The 26066-nt window shown below is 38.0% G+C and overlaps 2 protein-coding genes across 2 annotated transcripts; both read left to right on the forward strand.

The window, feature by feature from the left end:
• The first annotated feature begins 1829 nt into the window (after positions 1–1829).
• On the forward strand, positions 1830–8119 carry LOC149104899 (uncharacterized). The gene is made up of 3 exons (XM_089272288.1): positions 1830–2017; positions 7433–7753; positions 7962–8119. The coding sequence occupies exons 1-3, from the start codon at positions 1948–1950 to the stop codon at positions 8117–8119; spliced, it is 549 nt and encodes a 182-aa protein (XP_089128414.1). The 5' UTR covers positions 1830–1947.
• Positions 8120–8560: 441 nt separating this feature from the next.
• LOC110041323 (uncharacterized) lies at positions 8561–17235 on the forward strand. Its single transcript, XM_089272289.1, has 7 exons — positions 8561–8571; positions 8869–9026; positions 9766–9879; positions 10604–10717; positions 10904–11017; positions 11962–12090; positions 12910–17235. The coding sequence occupies exons 1-7, from the start codon at positions 8561–8563 to the stop codon at positions 13275–13277; spliced, it is 1008 nt and encodes a 335-aa protein (XP_089128415.1). The 3' UTR covers positions 13278–17235.
• The last annotated feature ends 8831 nt before the right edge of the window (positions 17236–26066 follow it).

A 26066-nucleotide genomic window follows, 5' to 3' on the forward strand; every position in this document is an offset into this window, starting at 1 on the left:
GCCTGTAAAATATGATGTTCAACATCCTACCTTTTGTCAAAACGTTACCAAAACCGAGGAATATATTGAGCTAACAGTCGAAGTCGCAATGACGTCCTGATATAGATATGTATTCAACATTCAGGCCAAGTTTATCACGAACCAACTTCAAAAAAAAAAAAAAAAAAAAAAAAAAAAAAACTCATTAAGAGGAAAACAACGAAATCAATGTTTAGTTCGCAATAAAGTACCAAAACAAAGATAGAGAACAGGGAAAATGCCCTCAAATTTCCAGGATTTTAACAGAACGATTGTTAAAACATGAGTTTCGAACGTTCCTTTCATTAGAATATAACTTTAACTCAGGCATGCAAGAAGAAACTTGTTCCTGTAAGGGTAGTTGACAAACCAGATAGAAATATTTTATTCACATAACAAGTGCGTAATAATTTAAACAGGAAGTCTTTATGGTAGGAGCAGGAGGAGTCAAACTGCTACGAGCAGAAATAGCTCTGAATGACAGAGACAAAACAAGCCATCTCTTATTACACAGTGTTGGCTTGTAATGGGCTGCTATTTGGACTTCACATCTCCAGCTGGTGTTAAGCGGCCTTCACACGGCAAATTAAAGGTGGCAAACTCGTAGTTGGCAAACTCAAGTTGGTGTGTGTGAACGGCCCAAATACAGTACGCAAACACGTTGGCAAACTGTTGGCGACAAAAAGAACTTGCCTCTACTCTCGTCAACTTTTTCACCAACTTTTTCGTGTTGGTAAACTCGTTTCTGACGTGTGAACGACTGGCAAACAAGTGTTGTTAACTGTCAACCAATCAAAACACGCGCTCTGTTCACTTGATTTATTTGCGTAACACTTCACAAAGTGGCGGACGCAATTCAAGATGAACATGAGGGCACTTTTAAATTTATCGAAGAGGTTCACAATTGTCTGGCTGTGTGAAACGATTCATCTGTAGTCTAAAAAGATACTAAAAACACACAAAAGAAAATGGAGGAGCCAGCGGACAAACTGGGTTTCGTCCAAACCTTTCTGTCTCTTCTCTTCTCTTCTCCTGTTTCACTGTTCGACGTGAGTGCCACTGCACTAAGTCGGCCATGTTGCAAATTACCGCGTGTTGTGATTTGACGCGAGTTCGACGTGTGAAGGTACGAGTTTGCCAACTTAAGTTTGCCGTGTGAAGGCCGCTTTAGCTCAATATACTATCTTACCATTTCCCACGAGACATAAAATGTAAAAATACTGATGAAGCATGATGTAAATTCAATTTCGTGAATGGCATTTAACTAACTTGTAGCCATCTTATGTGCATGGAGGCCTGCAGAATATAATGTTCAACATTCTTCCTATTTATTAAAAAGTCATATTATCATTACTACTTTTTAAATTGAATTAATTATAAGCTTAACTCGAAGTTGCAATAACGTCCTAACATAGATTATTTATTCAATATTTAGTTTGATTAATCACGAGCCACCTTGAACTAGAAAACAATATATTAGCGGAAAAACAGCGAGATTAATGTTTAAATTTTCAATAAAGTACAAAAATAAAGGTAGGGAACGAGGTGAGTGCCAAGGAAATTCATTGTTAAAAGCATGAGTTTGGAACGTATATTTCTTTGGAATAAAACATTCACTCATAAACAAGCCGAAGAAAAATAAATTATTAAAATAAAGGAGCCCAAGAAGGAATTTCTTCCTGTAAGCTTAGTTGAAAAACCGGCAGATAGAAATATTTTGTTCACATAATAAGTGGGCAATTTAAACGGGAACTCTTAGTAAAAGTAGGAGGAGTCAAACTGACATTAGCAGAAATAGCTCTGAATGACAGAGATAAAACACGCCATCTCTTATTTCAGTGTTGACTTGTAATGAGCTGTTATTTCGACTTCACAACGCCAGACTTTCCATAAGACTTGAGAACTGAAGACGTTCGTTGCGGTTTAAAAATGAATGTTTCTGCCCTCCTCGTTTTTGTGTCATCGATTTCAATAATGCTTCGTCCAACGCAAGCGGAGGGTGAGTTCCAAAATGTCTTACATTTTCATTGATAGCCTTTAAATCGCGTTTTATACTCTCCTACTTAGTGTATCCTAACATCAGCTTGTCTGGGCTGGCATCCCAAACTTTGCCTCATAAGCGGGTTAAGTTTATTGTTGGTTCTTCTCTTCAACCTCTTCTTCTCGGTCATGTTTTCTTCCGGGTACTCCTATTTTGCTATCTTTATGAAGACCGACATTTTAAAATTCCAATTTGACCAAGAATTTGAGTTTGTCCGGGTTTGTCTGAACACCGTCAATATTTTCATTCAGTTAGAATTCGCAAAGATCACGCAAAATTGTCATGATAAAATTTTCTCAGGTAAAACTGACACGATATTTCATTAATCACGCGCAAAAACGGAGAAAAATACGTTTTTTTGGTAACATTTTTATCTCCTGTCTGTCTCTTTTGCGAAAGCAATTTCGAATTCGGTCCTTAATTGACGATACGCGAAAGGTTTAAAAGATAAGACTCATGCAAAAATATAAATGTACTTATTTAGTTCAATAGTTTTCTCGATAAAGATGGTAACGAAGGTGATAATTAAGAGACTATGATCTAGATCACAGCCTTTTGTGATAAACTGGGAAACTAAACTTCTAAAAGTTGCAGCTCAGTCATTTTTGTCCTCTTTGTCCTTCGTGGAAGCTTTGTTTATTCAGCACTCTTTGGTATTTTAAAGCAGATAGTTGTAATGTCAAAATACTGTGAGATAAAGAAAACCATTTACATGGAGATTTCAAGTCTCTTATGCATCATCGCTAAGTTTTCCAGAAATAATGTTTGAATAAATCTAGCGGAATTTATTTGTAATTTGTCTCACAATTTTGTTGCGCATCTACAACGCAATATGCAAACTGCAAATTGAACGAGGCGTTGTTTAGTGCAACACTCCCTGAATTGGACATGTCTCGCACGTTTTCGTTACAGCAATGCGAGGTATGTTTATAACCCAGTGTAACAGCGCCTTTTAACACGATTGCCGACGCATAATTCTTTACAACAGTTCGTACGAGAAATTGCTACTCGCTTTTATCTTATAGCATCAAACACGGTTCTTAAAAATAATTCTCTGTCAGCACATAAATAAAGACGAAGAGGAAGCTAGAATATCAACACCAGCTATTTTCTCACTAGATGGGAAAAGGGATCTGTGAAATGCGTGTCTAGTTTGTATTCTATCGCCAAAAAAAAAAAAAAAGGATGATGCTGCATTTTTTGTTAATAAAATCGGCAAGGTAATTAATCTGACACCCATTGCTTCGCATTTTGTGTAATCTTTGAGGACAGATCTTTCAAAAACCTTTGAAAGGCACGGAAAGTTGGAGTTTAAACAGCAAATAATCGAAATGCGGGCTTTCTTGTTATAGTCATAACAAACATATCCTACTATACGTAATGCTGTTGTTAAGAAGTATATTATCTGAATTTAATCATAAACAAAAATAGGAACTTTATGCCCATGAGTTGTGTCACAGTTTTGTCGGTCAGTCTTTTGTTATAAAGGTAATTATCGTTTGATTTCTGTAGTCACAAAATAAAAACGACTTCTTACGTGCTCGAAAGCACTCGACAATTAAAAAAGGAAGTTATTACCAGTAACAGGTGGATTTGAAATACCCACTTTCTTCACCGTGTAAAATTACCGTATGTCATCATTAAAACCCCTCAATTAAGTTAAATTATGCGGAAATCATCTTTGTTGTTTACGTATCTTGCGGTCTATAGGCGAGTATATGGTTTTCTCTTGAGCGAGCGAACTCAAGCGTTTCATTTGTTTTCTTTCGTTTTGTGTATTTGTTGAGCTTTTTTGTCTTCTTTTTGTCTAAGTGAGCGATATCTTGGATTCAGTGAGTTGAAGAAAGCAAACAAAAAGTTAAGGGGATGCGTAAATAAATTTAACCAGCTCTTTTCCAGTAAAAACATCAGCGTTACAGGTTATTAATACAACAGAGCATACCTAAAAACATAGTAAATGTTTTCCTTGCACGCTACGCTGGAAAAAAAAACGCAGCCGGTCATTTTGGATGGATTAAACCTTAGAAAGATAGCCGTGTTTTGAAATTCCTCCTGTTTGAAGAACGTTTCATGATGGGTTGGAGGAGGCGGTAGTCTTAACCATAGAAAGATAGCCGTGTTTTCAAATTTCTCCATTGTAGTGTGCACGCAGCCTGAGTTTTTCATCTCTTTTTCTCACAACATGAAGTAAATTTCAATGATTCCCCCACTAACCGCTCCCTAGATAGAGAGCGTTAGTGAGAGTAGGGAATATAAGAAAATCACGACGGCAACGACATTTGGAACGTCACTGAACAAAAGGTTTAATGAGCAAAACAATAGCTGTGCGAGTGCGTTATAATTCTTGGTACATTTCCTTGCCGTCCTCTACAAAACAACGACGTGAAATGACCAATTTTTGCGTTGTCTGGAGAACATGAACCACAATGACTAATTTTTTTGAAAAGAAATGCACCGTTGATAGGGCTGGAATACAAAAAGGACAAAGGAGGCCTAGAGGGCATCAGATTTGAGATACGCGCTGTGAGTTTACATACATATTCACCCCTGTTGCTTTCTGCTAAACTATATAGACTATAACATGGGCGCTTGCCACAAAACCAAAAGTTCCGAAATTTTCGAAACAGACGCGAATGGAACGGAAATTTCCTTGGAAAGGTTTCACAAAGGCAGGACATTTTTGGCCGGAAATTTTTTGGTCGAATGGAGAGTGCCCATATCTATACCTCGTTAGCCGGGAAATAGTTAGCAGAAAAATCGGCCACTCAGAAGAGCTAAAATTTCCTTTGTTTTACCTTGAGAATTCGCAATTATTGACATAGCAAACTTCTACATCCATAATTAGGCGGTATAAAATAGTTAAGCATTATGTACTGTAACCTTATTTTGCGCATTTCAGAGGCAAAAATAAGAGTGAATGTGTGGCTGTCCACCGGGACAAAAAATGTGTCTGTTGTAGACTAGGAGTCCGCTGTGGAGACGTGGCTGTTAGTGGAGGTTTGACTGTGTAGTCTATATAGTTTTCAAAAAGTAAGTAGTAGGAGTGAATATGTACGTAAATTATCAACACGTATCCATTAAAGACTAGTGTCTCGTAGGCCTTCTTTTTCCATCCCAGCCATTTCCCCGGTGCGTTTCTATGCCAAAAGCACGAACAATATCCGTGTTTTTTAAAGTTGAATAGGAAGGATGTCGCGTTTTATTAACGGTAATACAGTCGAACCTTTCTAGACGGCCGTTCTGGAGAGGTATCAGTAGGGGTAAAATATGACTTCCATATTTTCTTGGTATTCAATCCTTTTATCTTTAAAAAAAAAATGATCAAACAAAATCAAAATATATCAATAAGACAGAGACCAAACAGATATAGAGACCAACGACGCGCAGTTTAAGAGGAATAAAAATAAGAATTATTACCTGCTTTCACAGGAAGCGGTACTTTCTTGATAATTGTCTCGGTCTCTCGGACGAGGATAACTCTGTCTCTCGGACCGATAACTTCGTGAATGTTTTCAAAAGTGTTACATCTCCTCGTGTATTCTCTCACCGTTACGTTTTGCACTATAATTTCGTAACAATATCAGTGACCTTTAACTTAACCTTAAGTTAACCTACGGATTAAACGTCAAGTCAGTGGCATCAATATTGTCACCGTTTACAGACGATCCATTTTCCAAGTTGAGAGGCTTTGATTGAAGTAGAGTGTACCTGTCTACGTGAAACGGTTGTGCTGCCTACGCCAAACGTGATGGATGCAACTGTAATCGATTGTTTACTCAAGCTCCACGTTTAAAAATGTCTTGAAGTCAGGTTCGGCTGTGGGTCTTCCACAAAAATTAAAACAGCCGATATTGAACGAATAATGTGTGCTACAGTTGTCACCTTCAAAAAAAAAAAAAAAAAAACATAGGCGGAAGTCACATAGGTTTCGGGCGATATGCGCGTGTCGGTGATCGAAATAATGTTGCATAACATTGCAATGCACCAAAAGCAAGATCTACTTTCATTTAACTGCAAATGTTTGCAAAAGCTAATCATGTGGTCAATCTAAAAGGAAAAAAAAAATTACAAGCATCCGTATGCGTTATTGACGAAAAAAGGTTTCCAAATTCGCTTAGTTTTGCTCTTGATGAAAGTAACTGGCCAAGTTCCATGTTGATTTCACGAATGACGAATTTAACAAAATGTACCACACGTTTATGTCTCTTAAGGGGTACTTTTTCAGTTTCGACTTCAAATTCTGTGCACCAGTGGGCTTTTGATGGTATTGAAATTAGCTAAAATTAGCCGTTTCGCTCACGAGCTTCGATGAAGGTAATTGTATCGGCCTAAAATATTATAACATTTGGAGCTTTTGCTAATCAAATGAATGCTTTAGAAACAGCAAAATATGCATTCTGAGCTAGCCAAAATATATTGATAGACATGTTCGCGTTGATCTGTACGAGCGAAAAGAAAACGCACAATTTTCGGCCATTTTCGGCGGCGGCTGGCAGATATAATGGCGATTTTTGAACTTTCCTGGATTTCGAAAAAAACTAAAGCGCTTCAGGGCCTTTGAAGGGTATTTTCGAAAACAATTCATTATAGAGGTGATTTGGGCAAAATATGAAGAAATCCGAAATTTCGCGACTGGAAACAACGCTGGAAATACTTTGGAAACGCAACCGTGAATTACCGGTCATTTTGGATTTGTGTTTGAGGAAAACTCTGACAGGGAAATCACTTGATTATCGTGATGTCATCCTTCTTGAAAAGCCCTGTTTTCAAAATGTTTTCCGTCCACACTAAAACACAAGCCGGCGTTTTCAAATTTCTGTTTGAAGAGCATTTCCGAAAAGGATTAGAGGAGACGGTAAGACTAACCGTAGAAACATAGTCCGTGTTTTCAAATTTCTCAATTTTATTATGGACGCAACGTTATTTTGTCACTTTTTTCTCACAAATTGAAGTTAAATTCAATGATTCCGTCACAAGCCGCTACTTAGATAAAGAGCGGCACTGAGATTATGTAACGGATCGAGGCAGCACCTCTGTTTAAGAAATTCTTGTCTCCTTTTGTGTTTCTATTTCATTTTCTCGTTGTCTGTATAGGGCTAGAATTCGACGAATACGTTTCAAGTAAAGACTATTACCTGCTTCAAGATGATTATTTTATAGTCTTTTTTACATTTATTTCAAGATTACTTACAGGATTGCTTACAACCAACACCGTATAATAAGATATGGCGTGTTGTGTCGCTGCCATTCAGAGCTATTTCTGCTCATTGATACTCAGCTATAATAGACCGAGATGCTCGCTTGCATCAGTTTTTATATAAAGTACAAGAAACATATTACGCAAGACTCGATATTTTTCTTTCCATATGACAGTTTCAGAAGCTGACATAAGTATGAGCATCGCGGTGCTTCTGATGTCTCAGCTGTTTTATAAACTGGACGCTCAGCAGTGTATAATTCGAGGCGAATATTCCATCCGCGGCATGATGTTAAAAGGCCATACCTTTATCGAGGAGAAGACCGGAATCTGGCTTAATTGTTTAGACAAGTGTGATGATGACGTCAGATGTCAAAGCTTTAACTACGTCATCAGCCAAGGCATATGTGAGTTGAACAACCGCACCAAAGAAGCCAGACCTGAAGATTTTGTTCCGGACAGCCATCGCTTCTATATTAAACGATTCAGGAAAAGAGGTATTGTTCTTCTTTGAACAGTTCTTCTCTATCTTTTTTTGAGGATGGTAATTGTGTCGTATACAGGCGTGCCCAGAATCTCATTACATCCCGAGGACTACGAACAAAGCCCGCAGCTTTTCGTCAAGAGAGCTTAACAATAGTGGTGTTTAGTAATGACAGAAAAGCGCCGAGAAAAAAACAATGTTTTTGACTTTTCTGTTTTTAGTTCCCCTTGGATCCGTTGCCGAGTTGCCAGCTGAGTCGTGCGCCGAGATCAGGGCGAGTGAAAGAGAAGATGCAGTCAGCGGTAATTACTGGTTCGATTCAATTAAACCTGGCGAGGTAGTCCTGGCTCGTTGTGACATGTCTAAACTAGGTAATTAGACGTTCGGGGTTTTACTTCGATTTATTATTTACAAACCTCTTGTAATAAGCCTCATCTACGCGCTATAAAATGCCTCAACTTCCAGGCTGTTTCTATGATTAGAGACTCTGTATTCTGCAAAATAAGGCATATTTGTGATGCGTACAACCTTGGCGGTAAATCAATTTTTTTACGAACTTTTACGTTAAAGTTATTTCACCTTTCTATTAATGTAATCTAACCAGCACTATCAGTTTTAATAAACCCTTCTCGCAATAAACGTCCCCATAACGAAAATAACGTTCAAGACATGGACATAGACTGTTTAATCTATGAGATGCTCTTCATAAAGAAGAAGCTTAGCTTTAAAACCCAATCAGGCTCCACTCGCGCAAAACTATTTGTTTAGAGTTAAAACAGCAATAGCATTTATGAAGGTCATGAAGCCGAGAGCTACAAAGATGGGTTTCAGGTCTGCTATCTTCTCTCGACTAACAATTAACAGTCAAACAGGCTCTATCTTCCCCGTGCAACTGACAGCGGGTGCTCAGAACCAGAAGATTCCCACCCAGCAAGAAGTTGTCTGTGGAACAGATATATTTCAAGGAGCAGATCCGTTCCCATTCCCAGACTGGATTATGATAATGATGGATATCTGATAAAGATGTTTTGTTTTTCTTTATAAAAAGTAAAAATTTTAAAAGTTACTTAGTTAGTGATCTCTTTTGCCTATTTGCTCCTGACCGGGCTCCGTCAAATATATCAACAGAAGCTATTGCAGTTTAATCCTTTCAATCTTTTCTTCTAAAACAGATATCGATGACTGCGCAAGTCATCCCTGTAAGAACAACGGGACCTGCACAGACGGAGTGAACGGATTCAACTGCAGCTGTGCACCAGGATTTAATGGCGCACAATGTGAAAAAGGTAACTGTAGCCAAAATTTATTTTCCTTCAGATGTTAGGAGTTTTTAATCTCTTTCTATGTCGCTTGCAGTGCTTTTATTGTTTAAAGTGCTTGAAAACGGCAGAGACATATATTTTTGCTGCTGCAAAGTTCTATTGTATATGACCGATATGTGATAATAGATTTTTGGCCTGGGAAAGCACTTCTGTAAAAACTTGTGAAAACTTTCTGGTTGCGAGGATCAGGACCGGAATCTGTTACAGGGAAATATCTTCAGAGCCGCCAACAGCACTCAACACTTAGGTCCAACGATATCATTTTAATCCAAGAACGTAACAAAAGAATATTTTACAAGGCACGGCTATTTAAGCCGAAAACACAATTCTAAAGGTTTACGAAAAGTTTTTAAAAAATCTCAACTAAACATTATCTCATACATTTCAGGAAGCTCGATTATCTGTAACGGAATTTGTAGTTTTCAACATTAATAACTTTCAAAACAATAAAGGGAGATAACAGTTTAACAAAAAGACTATCACAGGTAGTAATTACAGCTCAGCGCTTATTACAGGTATGATCTACAACAAAACTAGCAGGTGTTTGTTACGGTTAATGATTTGGAATTAATAGTAAACTGTAACTTAGAAATGCAAAATGAACTAAAACAAATATATCTAAACATAATATGTAAAATATACTAAATAATCTGATTTTCTCTCCTCACAGTTATTATCTTTCTACCTTTTTCCCTTACAACAGATATCGATGACTGTAGAAGTCATCCCTGTAAGAACAACGGAACCTGCACAGACCAAGTGAACGGATTCAACTGCAGCTGCGCACCGGGATTTAACGGGACACAATGTGAAACAGGTAATCGTAACAGATAACATCACCAACCTGATAATTAGTGTAAATAATAAAACAGCAATGTTCACAGATATTTTTGCTTATGCATTTTTGATTTAAGAAAAGCACATTTTTTTTCCAAAACTTTCTTTTTTCTCCATAATTCTATCCAGTTGGCCTATCCAAGTCTCTAAGGAGCGAAATTTGGGCCGATAGACGATCTTATGAATTTTTGGTTATTTTGCAGATATTGTTGCTGTGGGATTTGTCGTATACCGTAAAATGCCACGTTAAAGCCCTGGGCTCGTATAACTTCATAAGGGGTTTTGTGTGAGCTTAAAGACGGGTGGGGGAGGCTTATTTCCGGGCAGCATATAAGCGAGATAGAAATATTGTTTCGGAACGAGGAGTTATAACGTATCTGAACAAGGAATTAAAGCTAACATACCATTACATTTAGAACCATTACATTTATAATACATTTATTGTGAGTCACAATAAACGGAGAATGTGTTTCAAAAACATCTATAAAACACTAGTGTGACTGGAGCAACTGGAAAGGAACAGAACGTTATCTCATTTATACATTAGATGGGCTCGTATCGGGGGCGGGGGGGGGGGGGGGGAAGCTTGTATCGGGAATAATATCTCTGTTAGCAAATAGAAGGGTTTATATCCGGTAGGGGCTTTAACGTGGTATTTTATGGTATGACCGTTATTAACTTTCTACCTTATCCCTTTAAAACAGATATCGATGATTGTGCAAGTCACCCCTGCAAGAACAACGGGAACTGTACAGACCGAGTAAACGGATTCAACTGCAGCTGTGCACCAGGATTTAGTGGCACACAATGTGAAACAGGTAACTATAACCAAAACGAGTTAATTTTCATTTAAATTCTACGGGTTTTAATCTCTTTTTAAGTTGTTTCCAGTGTTGTATCTTTTATCCTCAAGTATAGTTTTGTTATTGAGTTTTGTTGTTGGTCGTTGCAGGTTCTATCGAATGTGACCGTTATTAACTTTCTGCCTTATCACCTTGAAACAGATATCGATGATTGTGCAAGTCATCCCTGTAAGAACAACGGCACCTGCATAGACCGAGTGAACGGATTCAACTGCAGCTGCGCACCAGGCCTTTATGGAACACAATGTGAATCAGGTAATCGTAACAGATAACTTCACCAACCTTATAGTTCGTGTAAATAATAAAACAGCAATGCTAACAAACGATTGGGAGCCAATTAAAAGGTGTGTTTCCTAGAAATTGACAGCCACTGGAAAAGGGAAAACAAAGAGAAAGTCGTCATTGACTATTATTGCCACAAGGAAACCAAAAGATAAACCTTTTTTTCGAGTTGCTGTGAAACTTTCATCTTTTTTTATTTTTCCAGCAGAAATGTTTTAATTCCTTCATTGCAGCATATTTCCTTGTAAAAATTTGGCTGTGAGCGGGTACATGACCCAAATATGCACATGCTAAACACACTTCGGGGTATAGTTCCAGAGTCATAACCTTCACTCTGGGGAAGGGGGAACAGATGGTAAACTGATCGGATGGGTATGGCGTTAGGGCCGATTTTACACCTTCTGTGGCCAGGTGGAGGTGAAATGATGCGAAGAGCTATTTGAAAGTGAAGAGAAATATGTTACTTAGACGAGTGAACGAGTTCAACTGCGCACTAGACTCTAATGGAACACGATGTGAAACAGATAATCGCTGTAGATAACAGCAAGTAATACCACAAGCAAGTAATAGGGCTTAAATGTCTACATTCGAACGGCAAACGGCAGAATCGTGTGGTTGAAAGTTTCCCGTTAGCCAGAACACACGATTACTCTAATAAAATGTATCTGCTAAAGGTGTTTCCGATATTCCGTGTAATCACTTTAGAACTGTGAAAACTTTGAAGTGGATTTAAGGGGCCAATTCTACTGATTTTCTTGGTAACAAGGTTCTCTTGAGGTTCTTCTGATTTTTTTTTTCGTTATTTTCATGTGTTTAGTAGTTTACTTCCACCAGAATTCCTTTTTATGCTCGTAATGGGACACTTAACCATCCATTGTGACATTGAAATAGTAACACTTAGATCCCTTTGTTTTTAGACATTGACGAGTGCGCTGCACAGGCCGACCCATGTGCTGCTGTTTTTAACTCTGTGTGCAGGAATACGTATGGATCGTACAACTGCCAGTGCAAAGATGGCTTTATGAAGAATGGTGTTACTTGTGAAGGTGCAACACAGTTTTTATCATTAGTATGGATATGTTATATTATGTTTTAAATAGCTACAGTTGAAAACTTTATTTGTCGTTATGTAAGGACGACTTGCCACATTTAAGAATCTTATTTAACAAGTAGGCATGTATCGGGAGGAAAATAATAAATAACCTATATGAAGTTAGAATAAACCACATAGTTGGTTAAAGTATCCCACATGGTATTCCTCCAGCGGTTTATCCAATGCCAGAGAGTAAACACACCATAGTGGAGAAACACTGGCGCTGATTGCGATGTTCTCGCACTTAGAGTCGATATCTATCATCGCATGAAGGACAAATTTATTCAGCTATGGCTTACATACAGGTTACCCAACAACATTTGAACTGGAAATTTCAAATGTAAATATGAAGATTTTCTCGTATAAACAGACAAAAAGGTGGTAATTAATACCTATTGTAGAAGCTATATTTCGGTGGCGAGATCTTTTAACAACCTTGTTCCCAGGAAAAATGGAAACGAAGACAAATCATATAGAAATGTTTGTGCATGACCGGATGTAATAAAGTGATGTAAAATTGAACAAAATATATGAAGTGACTGTATTCAAATTACAAGTAACACCCAACGACACAGCACGACAGAGGTATCTACGGATCAGGGGAGAGTTATTTACGTCTTACTTTGTTTGTTTTTTTAGTTGACATATGTAAGAACTACCAAAATCTGACAGATGCGGAAAGAAGATATGACTACGAAACAGAAGACTACATATGTCAAATGTCTTCTGTGTTTATCACATATTTATTTACACATTTGTGTATTTCCTTTAGTTGATGTATGGCACTGGCAAAATTACCAAAATCTGACAGATGCAGAAAGAAAATATGACTACGAAACAGTAAACCCCAAATGTGACAACAGACTCAATGGCTGGTATCGCTTCCAAGGAGCTGCAGGCACAAAAATGGTGACCACATGTCCACCGATGAACCGTTGTGATGCAAACATTCCTGTCTGGTTGAGTGGTGGTCATCCTACAGTGGCTGAGAGTACAGTCACAAGAAAAGTCTGCATTCACCTGTTTGGAGACTGTTGCGGCGACTATTTCTTCATTCAAGTAAAGAACTGCAGCTCCTACTATATCTACAACTTATTTCCCCTGTGGCGTTGTCATGCCCGATATTGCAGTACTGACTAATCCGGTCATAGCATGTGTATGTGTCAGTTAGCTTCAGTTGAATAGTATTGGCAAGAGACTTAGATCATTGTCTCTTTTAGCGCTAAGCGGGATATTACTGCCGACATGATTACCTACAGTAAAACTTAACTATGGCCTGGTTGTTCAAAGCATGATCAAGCTAGTTCAAAATTAGTGTGTCCAAAACTTTCGTAACTTCCATTCCTCAAGACAAGAGACTCTAAAAAGAAATTGATATGAAAGCCTGGGTAACAATTTTTCTTGATTGCACGGAACAACCATTACTTTGTGTTATCTTGAAAACTGCTCTTCCTAACGGTTTAGCTTAATTTGTTTAAAAGTTATTGAACACTTTTTTAACCAGTTTTGATTGAAATTATAAGCAGTATACGATAGGGATAACTCGTTTTTAGCTGGTGTAGGTAAACTTTTGTTTTGTATGTTTGTTTATTTATGTGTTTTTTGTTCGATTTGGTTTTTCAAAAAACGTATCTAATGTAATCGCCTGTAGGGAATGCCAAAAGTTCTATAGCAACCATAGTTGGCTATTGCCCAGACAACAGTCAAAATTAAACATTTGCTGACATCCCAAACATTGTACAATCAATTTGTATAAAATAATAACTTCTCGTAAATTTAACGTAGTAGCGCAGCCTAGTTTCTGTAGTACAAGCAGACCGAAAAGTTTTACAATTAATTTTTTTTTTAAATTACAACTTTTGGTTTCTTTTTAAATTTGGTTTAATTTTTTAAAATTCAATATTAACCACTAAACTAGTAATAGACCTCTTCAGGTAGTTTTACAAACATACACTTAACGTCCGTATTTAAGCCACACTACCGGCTATTTCGAAGACACAAACCACTAAGGTTTTGTCAGATTTACGAAAGGACACAGGCGACGTTGTGAAATATTTACATAAGGCGTGACCATAGTACCAATGAATGCGATAGCGTCAGGCGCCTGTACAGGACGGGTAGAGAGAAGAGAATTATGAATTCCTTGCACGGCTGAAAATGCCTGCCGATATAGAATGACGGTGGTGGAACTCTCGAGGTACAATATGGCGGATTTTTCAAAAGAAATTATCTCATCTCTGAAAGTTCCAAGGCTGCTGATTTCCGCTGTAGCATGTTGAGCTGGTAAATTATGTGCTCATAATGTATATATTAAGAGGCCAACCAAAGAAATCTCTTCCAGACATTTTGCCTGTTTCCTCACTCTATCAAAAAAACTCTTCCTTCGGTAATCTAACCAAGAAACAATTCAGTTTGTAAGGCTCCTCTTTCTTTTAGCCCAACATCTGTCCCAAAATTCTCTTTGGTGTTTCAAGTTTTCCAATCAGATTGATATGAGAATTTTACTTTTTATCACATCGATTTACATTAAACTTTGTTTAATTCTTCCATGGTATTCTCAAAGATTTTGCGTTACGTCATTAAGACATTATTTCGTAATCTTAATCTTCATATTCCTTAGTTAACTCAACTGTGATAGAATCCAGGCAACGAAGTTATTTCCACAAACAGGCATCTTTAAGGGAATGATCAAATTCTTTACTTTAATTTGTAAATATATTTTTCAATATACAGCTTAAAATCTGTAGTGCTAACATGGTATAACGTAATATAGATTTAGGCCAGCCTAAAAGCGTATCTCCTGGGCCGGGTTGTTCAGAGCCAAATAACCCAGGAAAAGGTAGAATTTTGATTTGAGTTTTGTAAGCTTTGCGACGAGGTTTTCTGTGTATTGTTTGACCTTCTGTTTTGAGTTTTAATAATCACTATATACACAAAACAAAGCAGCAAAAAACATATGTATGGAAGAAAAAGTTATAATTCGGTTAACTTTTAATCCTGGGTTAGCGTTAACCGGCTTCCGAACAATCCTGCCCTGTTTTCAAAGAGTTAACCTGAGATGATTCCGCGATCCAATCGAAAATTAGCACTTGGACAGCGGTCAACTTAAAAAAACACGCGACCTCGATGAGCTGTAAACTTGAGCCCGCGATATGGTCACGTGATACTGGTCAGCGGATACCTTGTTTTGACAGGTGTCAATTGATCATAACATGGATGTCCAATATCAAAGAAGTACACGGTAAACCAAGGCTGTATGTCTCTGTCAACCTATTATTTGGAGTATGGCCGCCCTGTTGCGCGACTCGTGGTCGTCGTGGTCGTCGTGGTCGTCGTGGTCGTGGTCGTGGTCGTCGTCGCCGTCGTGCGTACGCACCCGCGAACAATACCGCTAGCCATGATAACCATGAGAAAATCAACTCATGGGTTTCCTTTCCTTTCCTATATGAGTATGTGGTTCCGCTTGGCGGCCCTTCGGGCCACCGGAGCTCCGCTAAAAACAAACAATAGTCACTTATGGGATAAACGTCCGGTACCTTTGTTATTTGATTCTGCATATGTTAATTTTAAAATAAGTAATGACTTTCAATAATTAACCATTTTTAACTTTTCTCATTTGCATTACAGTTTAAATATAGTGGATGCAAGACAATTTCTGGCAGAAACTATAAAATGCCCAAAATTGCCTTGCTTACAAGTTGGATTATACTTAAAAATTGTTGTTATTGGGACAGTTTTTAACTCTATAAGTACGTACCTTATAAGATTTAACGTCTATTTAAAAATATAAATAAAGACCCTTTATTATTATAACAGTAATTATTGTTCAACTTGTGACTCAGAATAATGTAATGTTTAGTGGGATTAGTGCAACTAAGTTATACATATACATGTATGTTCAGTTATATTTACTGCAGCGCTGAGTTATGAAAGGGCCAGTACCATGATAGTGCTTTTGTCAAGTTTTCCGTGCGACAAAAGACACCAGGAGTCAAAAGAAAAGCATTGAAATTATTGCTAATTAATTTGTTCATGATGGAAAAATAGATTTCAAATTGCAACAAATTGACTTAAACGAAATTCAAGTTGAGAATGAAACTAACTCTTATCCCACCAAATCCCTTCCCTGGTTAAATTTGCATCCCACGAAGGTATTAGTTCTCTTACAGATTCGAGCAGAAACTAATTAATTTTCAGTCTATTTACAATTTTCAAACTGTACAAATGACTTACGCGCTATCACGCTACACTGAGGCCCAATGCCAACTTAGCGCAGTACTAATTAAATTACATTACGTACAATATAACGTTTAGTAATGACTTATCCAACGTATTTTAATATTCAACACATAGAGAGGTTTTTAACTGACTGTGGTAAAACGAGAACCAAGGTAATCACTCTGACCAATCAAAAAGGACACAGATATTCGACTGAAGCAATATTGAACTCGAATACGAACTCGAGAAAACAGGTGCGAGCGAAGCTTAGCTAGGATTGCTTGAAAATGGGACGCTAGTCTTTTAAACTGATCACTAAGGATAGCAAGGCAAAATCAAAGCAAATTAACGTGAATTACCTTGGGAATTCAGAGAAAAACCTCTGTGTTAGTACACTCTTCCTGAATGCATGATACAGTTATAACCTGTCGGTGTAAATACTTTTTTATTGCGTAAATGTGCCAGAAGTCTGAATGGAACGTAAGATGTTATCTCGAAAGGTGTTTTTGTTGGGAAATCAAAACATGCCACTTAATCATGGTTTGTTTTAAACATGAACTTTTCGTTAGTGTTAAACCTATAAGAAATACGGCGAAGAATAACTTCTCTTCATAAAAACTTTTTCAGTCTGTTTTAATAACGACTAAAGAGCCTACATGTAGAGATTTGGATGGAAATGTTTGTGATCTGCGTGTTACTTGTGGGCGGATAAACACAGGATTGAATTGATTAAATTAGAAGTACAAACCGTAAACTCTATATTTGAGACAGTTGTTCCATCCAGACATGAATGCAATGATTCTGTAAATATATATGTTAGTTAAAGAAAAAAAATGTACACGTTCCAGAATGTTAAACTAAATAAAATTCGTCTAAAGTAGTCTGTTTTTTGTTCGCGGAATTTGAGTTTTATTTGGAGAGACTTCTTCGGAGTCATGTTATAAGTACTTGTAACTCTGCACATCTCAATTACCTTCACAAATTAGAACTGATCAAAATAAATGTTTTACTTATTGCACCGTTGCAACCGGTTTAAAGAACAAACCAAAAAAACAATCATTGACAGTTCCTCAAAACTCTTTCCATTCAGTTCAGTGTAGATTTTGTTGGTACAATACTTGCAGGACACTTGAAGAAACAAACTTTGGTTCGAATTTGTTCAATTTTTCGACACATAAAGATATACTAGTGATGGAATGTTTCTGACTGGTCTCCCGAGAAAAACCCCAGGACTTAATTGTTAGTATACATACGAGCCTTATCGAGAATAGGAACCTTAGGAAGGACGACGGTGACAGACTGCAATGGCTACCGGTTTGCTCCTAGAGCATCTAGAAATCGTCTTTTCTCCTCGCTCATTGCGACAATTAAATCTGCCAACATTCAGAGTTGGATTTGTCCTTACATATGGAGCTGCTACTGCTGCGAAGAACTGAACTTCAAGCAAACTTGCTTCGCAGGCACATGTTTGGAGAGAATGGGGAGTGGCCTTTCTACAGTATGTTGTTTACAATACTAACATGGCTACTTGCACTGCTTATAATGCTAATAGAGTTACCTACCCTATTTGTTATACAATACGATTACTCACGATACTTGAAGGACTAATTTTTACAAACTTACAATATAATACAATAACACAAGAACAAGTTCACAGATCCCCATTTTGTCATTATTGACAGAATCAGGGTCAAAAATAAGTTTTTGTCAAGGGGGTTCAGGGCACCCTTACGATTTTGGAACATTTAAGGAGGTTCTTGAAAATGCTCTTCAGAGACATTTCTTTTTGCTTAAGTCAGATGTTAAACAGAGGATATAACATGGCCACGCGTAGCCAAATAATATTTCAACTTGAGACGAGAAATTTCGTATCTCCAAGCAAGCCATGTAATGTTTTATGTATTTTTTAAACAGCATTTCAGTTTTGTTGCGAAAGGCGCGTTTTGTTATGTAACCATAGCAACTGTGATCTTTTCGGTTGAAAAAATAATATGCGTGGTATTTGGACATGTGAGTATATCAAGTTTTCGCGCGAAAGCCCACCTAGTATTTCATTCGTGTTTATATAATAAAGAAGGCTATGTTATCCCTGATTGGTAAAAACAAAGAATCAAACTCTACCACCTTCTTTCTGAGCTATCAGGATTTTGTATTCTAACGGGCCGTTAATGACTCGGACTATAGTTTCGCACGAGGAGTGACAGGCTTTCAAACCAGGTGCCCCTAAAAAAATCAAGTTCAACGTGTCAGACACCTTAAAACAGTCTTCAGTAATCTCTTTGCAAAGGTTGGGGATCTATAGTTAATATTTAGCATTTTCATTTTTCTCAATGGGAAAAATTTTGGTTGTTTTTGGAAAAATCAAAGTTTAGAAACATGTTTTTTTTTTTTTTTTTCAGGCAAGCCGAAACAAACTCTTCGTCCTTCTTACAAAAAAATCTCTCTTATTACGTCCTTCAAGCGGTGCATCGCCATTGCGTTTATTAAACCACGTGCACAAAGCAATTTTTTGATTTGCCTCCCCCCCCCCCTCCCCCTGCCCCCCTTAACCCCCGGGACACGACCGCCTGAAACAATCCTCCGTAGGGAAAAAGATGGCGACTGGTACGTTTACCCATAGTTCTTAGCGTACGTAAACCTTAGCAACGTTGATAAACATGTACAGAAAAGTTATAAACTCTTCAAACCTAGGCTGCACAATGTCCTTAGTACAGGGACAAATATTGTAAAAATGTGGTAAAATGTACAGCCGTCATCTTTTTACCTACGGTGGATTTCCCACCCCCTAGGCACGAAGGACAGGATTAGTTCCGGGGTTGCCCGGGGGGATGGTAACAGGTGGAATTGAACCGCCCATTACAGTGAAAGTACAATTGAGCTGTGAAATCCACAAATCTTATAGAAAATGCTGGAAATGTCAAGTCACTTTTTGTCATCACAACACCGCTGTGAGATGAAAAAACCTGGATGTTGCCTTGAACCCGCGCGAAGGTCAAACTATTTATGCATAGCCGCGCGGACTGGGTCTACGCGGGGTATTGGTTTCTACATTAGGTGAGTGAAAAAGTTGAATGTTTACTTGCCACGGGTGAAGAAAAAAAGTAAGCCTTTTGAAGTTACCCTTTCCATTAAAAAAAACCAGAGGGAATATGTTTGTTATAGTGATGTCATCTAAGCGTTTGTCCTTTAATAGATCATAGGTGAGAGCCAATCAAAATGCTGGAATAATTTGACTTATTACATAAACAAAGAGAGAGAACACGGAAAATACCGTGGAAATTCAAGGTTGTTAAAAACGAAAGCTTGGGCCTTTTGAATGGAATACACCATGGTTCACAAATCGTATCTTTAATTGGGAAAGACATCCGCCCATTAACAGGCACGCAAGATGGAATTCTTTCCTCAAGCGTAGTTGAAAACCGCGTATATCGAAATGTTTTGTTTTCATTATACTTGCTAAGTAACTTAAACGGGAAGTCTACGTAAGAGCAGGAGGAGTCAAACCGTCACGAACTGAAATAGCTCTGAATGGCAGCGCCATCTCCTATTGGGCAGTGTTGTTTGTAAGGAGCTGTTATTTTGACTGCGCGCACATCTCTTTAACACTATCTCGATATTTTCCTTGACTTAAGAACTGAATACATCCGTTGCGGTGTAAAAATGAATGTTTCAGCGCTCGTTTTTCTTTCGTGGATTTCAAAAATGCTTCGCCCAACGCACGCAAAGGGTGAGTTCGAAAATGTCTTTACATTTTAATTTAAATCGCGTTTTATATTCTCCTAGCTACTTTGTGTATCCTAACATCCACTTGCCTGGGCTGTCACCCCAAACTCTGCCTCATAATCGGGTTGAGTTTGTAGTTGGTTCTTCTTTTCAACCTCTTCTTCTCGTTCATGTTTTCTTCCGTGTACTCCTATTTTCCTCTCTTCGTAAAAAAACCGACATTTTCAAATTCCAATTTTACTTGGAATCCAAGCATCACACGTTTATCAGTCGCAAGACTAGTACGTGCTGCCTTCCGTCTTCAAGAAAGTTGATTTAATACTCTTTAAATATTTACATTCAGTAAGAATTCGCGAAGATCACCGTAGATTAAATTTTCTCGGGTCAAACTGACGTTGTTTTATCAGCTAACAAAAACAGAGAAAGATAAGCATTTCGGGTAGCATTTTTATCTCCTGTCTGTCTCTTTTGCGAAAGCAATTTTGGTCCTTAATTGACGAAGCGTGAAGAGTACAAAATTAAGATCCATGTGATAATATAGAAGGCGTCTTCTGAGGTACTTATTGGTTCAATTGTTTTTGATGATGATGATGATGATGATGATGATGGTAATGATGATGATGATGATTGTGGTGGTAATGATGGTGATGATTATTTGGGAAACACATTTGCAGTTCAGTCATTTTTGTCTTCTTTGTCTTTCTTGGAACTTTATTTGTTTCTTTATTTAGCACTCTCAGTATTTTAAAGGATGGTTCTTGCAATATGTATAAAATACTGGAACTGGTTTTGAGAGTAAAGAAACAGTTTTAAATGATATATCAAGTTTCTTGATGCATCTGTTAGTCTCTCAATATTTTGTTGCGTATCTACGACGCAAGTTCCACGAGACGTTGTCTAGTGTAACGCTTCCTGAAATGAACATGGCTCGCATCATCGACACGGCAATCGTTTCAAAATTAAGTAGAATTTGGTTCAGTTAATGCAACATCGCTGCAACGGAAATTTTTAGGGATCTGTTTGTTTACGAAATAATCCAAGATAAGAACGCTTCAGGGTTAATTCAATGGAATCGCCTTGGACGAACGAAGAATATACATATTGTATTCATTTAGCGCTTTTGGGATCGCACGCGTTATGCAAATACAAACGGCATACCGATCGACTGATTGCCGACGCAAAATTCTTCACAAACCGCCGAGTGACAAATTGCTACATACATTTATCTTATAGCGTCGCTTTGTTCTTAAAAGAGATTCTCTGTCAACAGCTGCTATATTCTCACTTGTTGGTAAAAGGGATAAGTAAAATGAGTGTCCACTCTACTCTTAAAGTGCACTGTGATGGAGTAAATGACGTCAAAAATACCACACGGGTTGAAATTGTAATAACAATTAGTACAGCAATTCGTATGAGTAATAACATAAACTTTGGCCCTTACATTCGTGCAAATTTCTACTCAAATTGTTATTTTAATTTCAACTAGAGCAGTATTTTTGAGGAAATGACATAATTTTTTCAAATTCTTAACCAGGATTTGGAAAACAGGAAAATTAATGGCGGCCGTAAATTTCGGAAATAAAGGCCCAAACAATGCGAGCTCTAATTAATGTTCTTAATAGATGGAAATTTGGCAAGATATCTAGACGAGACGTATTGTGTACGCCCATGTGAAATAATGGATATTGAGAATTTGATCATAGGGGCACTTTAAAGAAAGATGATGCTGCATATTTAAATATTCTTGTTCAGAAGATGGGTAAGGTAGCTAATCTGACACTCATTGCTTTGCGTTTTGTGTAAACTTTGCGAGAAATCTTCTAAAAAATCCTCGCAAGAAACTACGTGAAATTCAAACGGCAAATAATCGAAATACAGACTTTCTTGTTTCACACGTGTAGTCTGAGAAACCTTTGCTGCTACATGTAATCAGGCTCTATATTATCTGAATTTAATCATGAATATATATAAATGTGCACTTTACGCCCATTGGCTGTGTCAAAGGTTTTTCGGTTTATACTTCTGTTATAAAGGTAATCATCCTTTGCATTCTGTAGGCAAAAAATAAAAATGACATCTTACCTGCTCTAAAGCACTCGATTATTAATAAAGGAAGTTAATGCTAATAGCAGGTGGATTTGAATATTGCATTTTCTCCTCTGCATAAAGTTGCCGTTTTTAATAATTGTCTTAAAACCGCTAAATTAAGACAAATTACACGGAAAACATCTTTATTCTTTACTTATGTTGTAGTCTTTAGGTCACTAGGCGGGTTGTTTTTACCGAGCGAGCAAACTCGAACGTTTCGTCGTACTTTTTTGTATTCTTTTTGTCTAAGGGAGCGATATCTTGGATTCAGTGAGTTGAAGAAAGCGACCAAAAAGTTAAGGTGATACGTAAACAAATTTAACCAGCCCTTTTCCAGCAAAAACGTCAGCTTTGTAGGTTATTAAGAGCCAATTCCTCTAAATACCGAGAATGAGATGACAGTCGCAAAATTTCGGATTTCTTCATATTTACCCCAAATAACCTCTATAGTGAGTTGTTTTCGAAAATACCATTCAAAGGTCCTGAAGCGTTTTAGTGTTTTCGAAATCGCCATTTTAGCCGCCAGCCGCAAAAATGGCCGAAAATTGTGCATTTTGTTTTCGCTCGTACAGATCAACGCGATTATATCTATCAATATACTTTGGCTAGCTCAGATAGTGCATATTTTGTTGTTTCTAAAGCATTAATTGGATTATCTAAAGCTCCAAATGTTAGGATATTTTGGGCCGCTACAAGTACCTTCATCGAAGCTCGTGAGCGAAAGGGCTAATTTCGGTATCATCAAAAGCCCACTGGTACATAGAATTTGAAGTCGAAACTAAAATTTTCTAAAAGCCCATACTCTATATTATGTTGCGTTAAAGTCTCTTTTGTGGCCCGAGAAAAGTATCCCGTCGAGAGACAAAAACGTGTGATACATTTTGGTAAATTCGTCATTCGTGAAACCAACGTGCATGGAACTTGGCGAGCTACTTTCATGAAGAACAAAAATAAGCGAATGGAAACGTCTTTCTTCAATAACGATGCTTGTAATTTTCTTATCTTTTTCCTCTTAGATTGACCACATGATTAGCTTATGCAAACATTTGCAGTTTAATAAAAATAGACGCTGCTTTTGGTACATTGTAATGTTATTCAAATTTATTTCCATCACCGGCACGTGCATGTCGCCTAAAACCTATTTTCCTCCCGCCTATGTTCTTGTTTTTTTTGAAGGTGACAACTGTAGCACACATTATTCGTTCAATATCGGAAGTTTTAATTTTTGTGGAAGACCCACAGTCGAACCTGACTTCAAGGGAAACAAAAAAACATTTTTAAATGTGACGCGCGAGTAAACAATCGATTACAGTTGCGTCTATCATGATTGGCGTGCATACTTCAGCACAACCATTTCAATTTCATGTAGACTGGTATACTCTACTTAAAAAATAATCTTCTCATCGCAACATCTCTTGAAATCCTGGTCTGAGACCAGGTAAGGATAATAAAGCGCGAGCAGTTGGCGAAACTTCATCATCAACTGTCGAAAGGTTGTGGCATAAACAAGATGATTCAGCCTTTGAATGTCTTACCCGTGTGCTTGCAATTCTTATGGATACAATTGCCCCTGTCTTTTACCACCAGATTTATAGATGAATCGCGTGCTTCCTCTTACCTAATATGGCACATACCTGATCTGAATAAAACACATACTGTGACATTATTTTGCTTGGAGTGTTCCAACAGTCGTCCGCCATTTGCAAAACGTAAGCAGCAAGACAGAAAACGACAAAGGCTTCTTCGTCAATCGCACTACGCTGTCCACATTTCTTTCTTACAGAGTTTCCAGGCTTCGCTCTCTTTCAAAGCTCCAAGACTTCGCTGTTGATCAGTCCGAATAACTATCAGGGCGTTAGTTGAAAGTACTTGACTTTGTTTGGTGGTCCTGAGTTCACAGAATCCGGCAAATTTGGATTACGTGACAATCCGCCACAGTACCAAATATGTCGATGAACCTCTGACGTTTTTGCGAAGTGAGTGAATTATGGCGGCGAGTGAGTCCAAACTCTTATCTCGTGCAAGTAAGGTGGTTCGCATTGTCAGCCTAAATAAACATTATTGGACGAAATTGGAGGATGTAGGCGCAAGGGAGTGTTGTTTAATTTTGCAAGAGTTCAACTTCAACTTCAACTTCAGACTTTATTTTGCACTTACAGTTTGAAATTACAATATTAGCATAAAAAGGGAAAAAGATACATATATAAAAATTAAAGGTGACAATGGTCTATAGTTTGTGCACGGAGGCTAATAGAACCGCGAGGTTATCGAGTTAGCCTCCATCTCGTTGGAGTAAACATAAAAAAAAAAAACATAGGAGTAGAAGGGCGGATCACTAAAGGAAAGAGCTAGAGGAATTGTAGAAAGAGGAGAGAGCTCGACGAATCACAGAGCCGCGGGTCCTGCTATCACGGCATGTCTACGTGGATTATTGGAAAGTATTATCGTCCGTGTTCACAGAAGTTGTACAACACACCTTTCCTCTTTACCTCTAAAATACATGTTTGTCGTTCATGCTTTTTGAATAGAAATGCACCGGTGATAGGGCTGGGATACAAAAAGGACAAAGGAGGCCTAGAGGGCATCAGATTTGAGATACGCGCTGTGAGTTTACATACATATTCACCCCTGTTGCTTTCTGCTAAACTATATAGACTATAATATGGACGCTTGCCATAAAACCAAAAGTTTCGAACTTTTCGAAACAGACACGAATGGAACGGAAGTTTCCTGGGAAAGGTTTCAGAAAGTCCGGACATTTTTGGCCGGAAATTTTTTGGTCGAATGGAAAGCGCCCATATGTATACCTCGTTAGCCGGGAAATAGTTAGCAGAAAAATCGGCTACTCAGAAGAGCTAAAATTTTCCTTTATTTTACCTCGAGAATACGCAATTATTAATATAGCGAACTTCTACATCCATAATTAGGCGGTATAAAATAGTTAAGCATTATGTACTGCAACCTTGTTTTGCGCATTTCAGAGGCAAAAATAAGAGTGAATGCGTGGACTGCCCACCGGGACAAAAAGTGTGTCTGTTGTAGACTAGGAGTCCGCTGTAGAGACGTGGCCGTTAGTGGAGGTTTGACTGTGCAGTCTATATAGTTTTCAAAAAGTAAGTAGCAGGAGTGAATATGTACGTAAATTCTCAACACGTATCCATTAAAGACTAGTGTCTCGTAGGCCTTCTTTTTCCATCCCAGCCATGTCCCCGGTGCGTTTCTATGCCAAAAGCACGAACAATATCCCTGTTAAAGTTGAATGGGAAGGATGTCGTGTTTTATTAACGGTAATACAGTCGAACCTTTCTAGACGGCCGTTATGGAGAGGTTTCAGTAGGGGTGAAATATAAAATTGATATTTTCTTGGGATTCAACCTTTTTATCTTAAAAAAAAATGATCAGTGTGACATGTAAATACGTAACAAAATCCAAATGTATCAATAAGACAGAAACCAAACAGATATAGAGACCAACGACGCGCAGTATGGAGATCAAGTTTCGTAACCATTTCCAATAAAAAAATGGGGTTTTGTGGACACCGCTCGTCAGTTGTTGCTTAACTGGTCGTTGTGAAGAGGTTATTTTGGCATTTGGGACGTGTTTTAATGGCTGTTGCCGTTCTGGAGAGGTGGCCGTTGTAGAGAGGTTAAAACAAGAGTGACCATCCACCGGGACGAAAAAAGTGGCCGTTGTAGAGAGTTGGCTGTAAGTGGAGGTTCGACTGTAGTTTCACGCAGACATAGGGAGAAAAAACTCTGCCTACACAAGGCGAGCAAGGAGCAGTTTGGATTCCCAGTCCACGCCCCGAAGGGGGGGGGGGGGGGGGGGGGCAGACTCCGATATAAAAATCGCGGGGTGTTCATCGAACCTTTTAAGTGTTAAATGAGGTTTTGGCAGCCC

This window comes from Orbicella faveolata, unplaced genomic scaffold (genome assembly GCF_042242905.1).
Source record: "Orbicella faveolata isolate gen_17 unplaced genomic scaffold, um_ofav_v1 contig_34, whole genome shotgun sequence".
NCBI classification, from domain to species: domain Eukaryota; kingdom Metazoa; phylum Cnidaria; class Anthozoa; order Scleractinia; family Merulinidae; genus Orbicella; species Orbicella faveolata.

Coding starts and splice junctions, on each gene's coding strand:
- LOC149104899 (XM_089272288.1), top strand. CDS start 1,948: ATGAATGTTTCTGCCCTCCTCGTTTTTGTGTCATCGATTTCAATAATG. Junction 2,018..7,432: donor TCGTCCAACGCAAGCGGAGG/GTGAGTTCCAAA, acceptor TCCATATGACAG/TTTCAGAAGCTGACATAAGT. Junction 7,754..7,961: donor TAAACGATTCAGGAAAAGAG/GTATTGTTCTTC, acceptor TTCTGTTTTTAG/TTCCCCTTGGATCCGTTGCC.
- LOC110041323 (XM_089272289.1), top strand. Junction 9,027..9,765: donor TGGCGCACAATGTGAAAAAG/GTAACTGTAGCC, acceptor CCCTTACAACAG/ATATCGATGACTGTAGAAGT. Junction 11,018..11,961: donor TGGAACACAATGTGAATCAG/GTAATCGTAACA, acceptor CTTTGTTTTTAG/ACATTGACGAGTGCGCTGCA.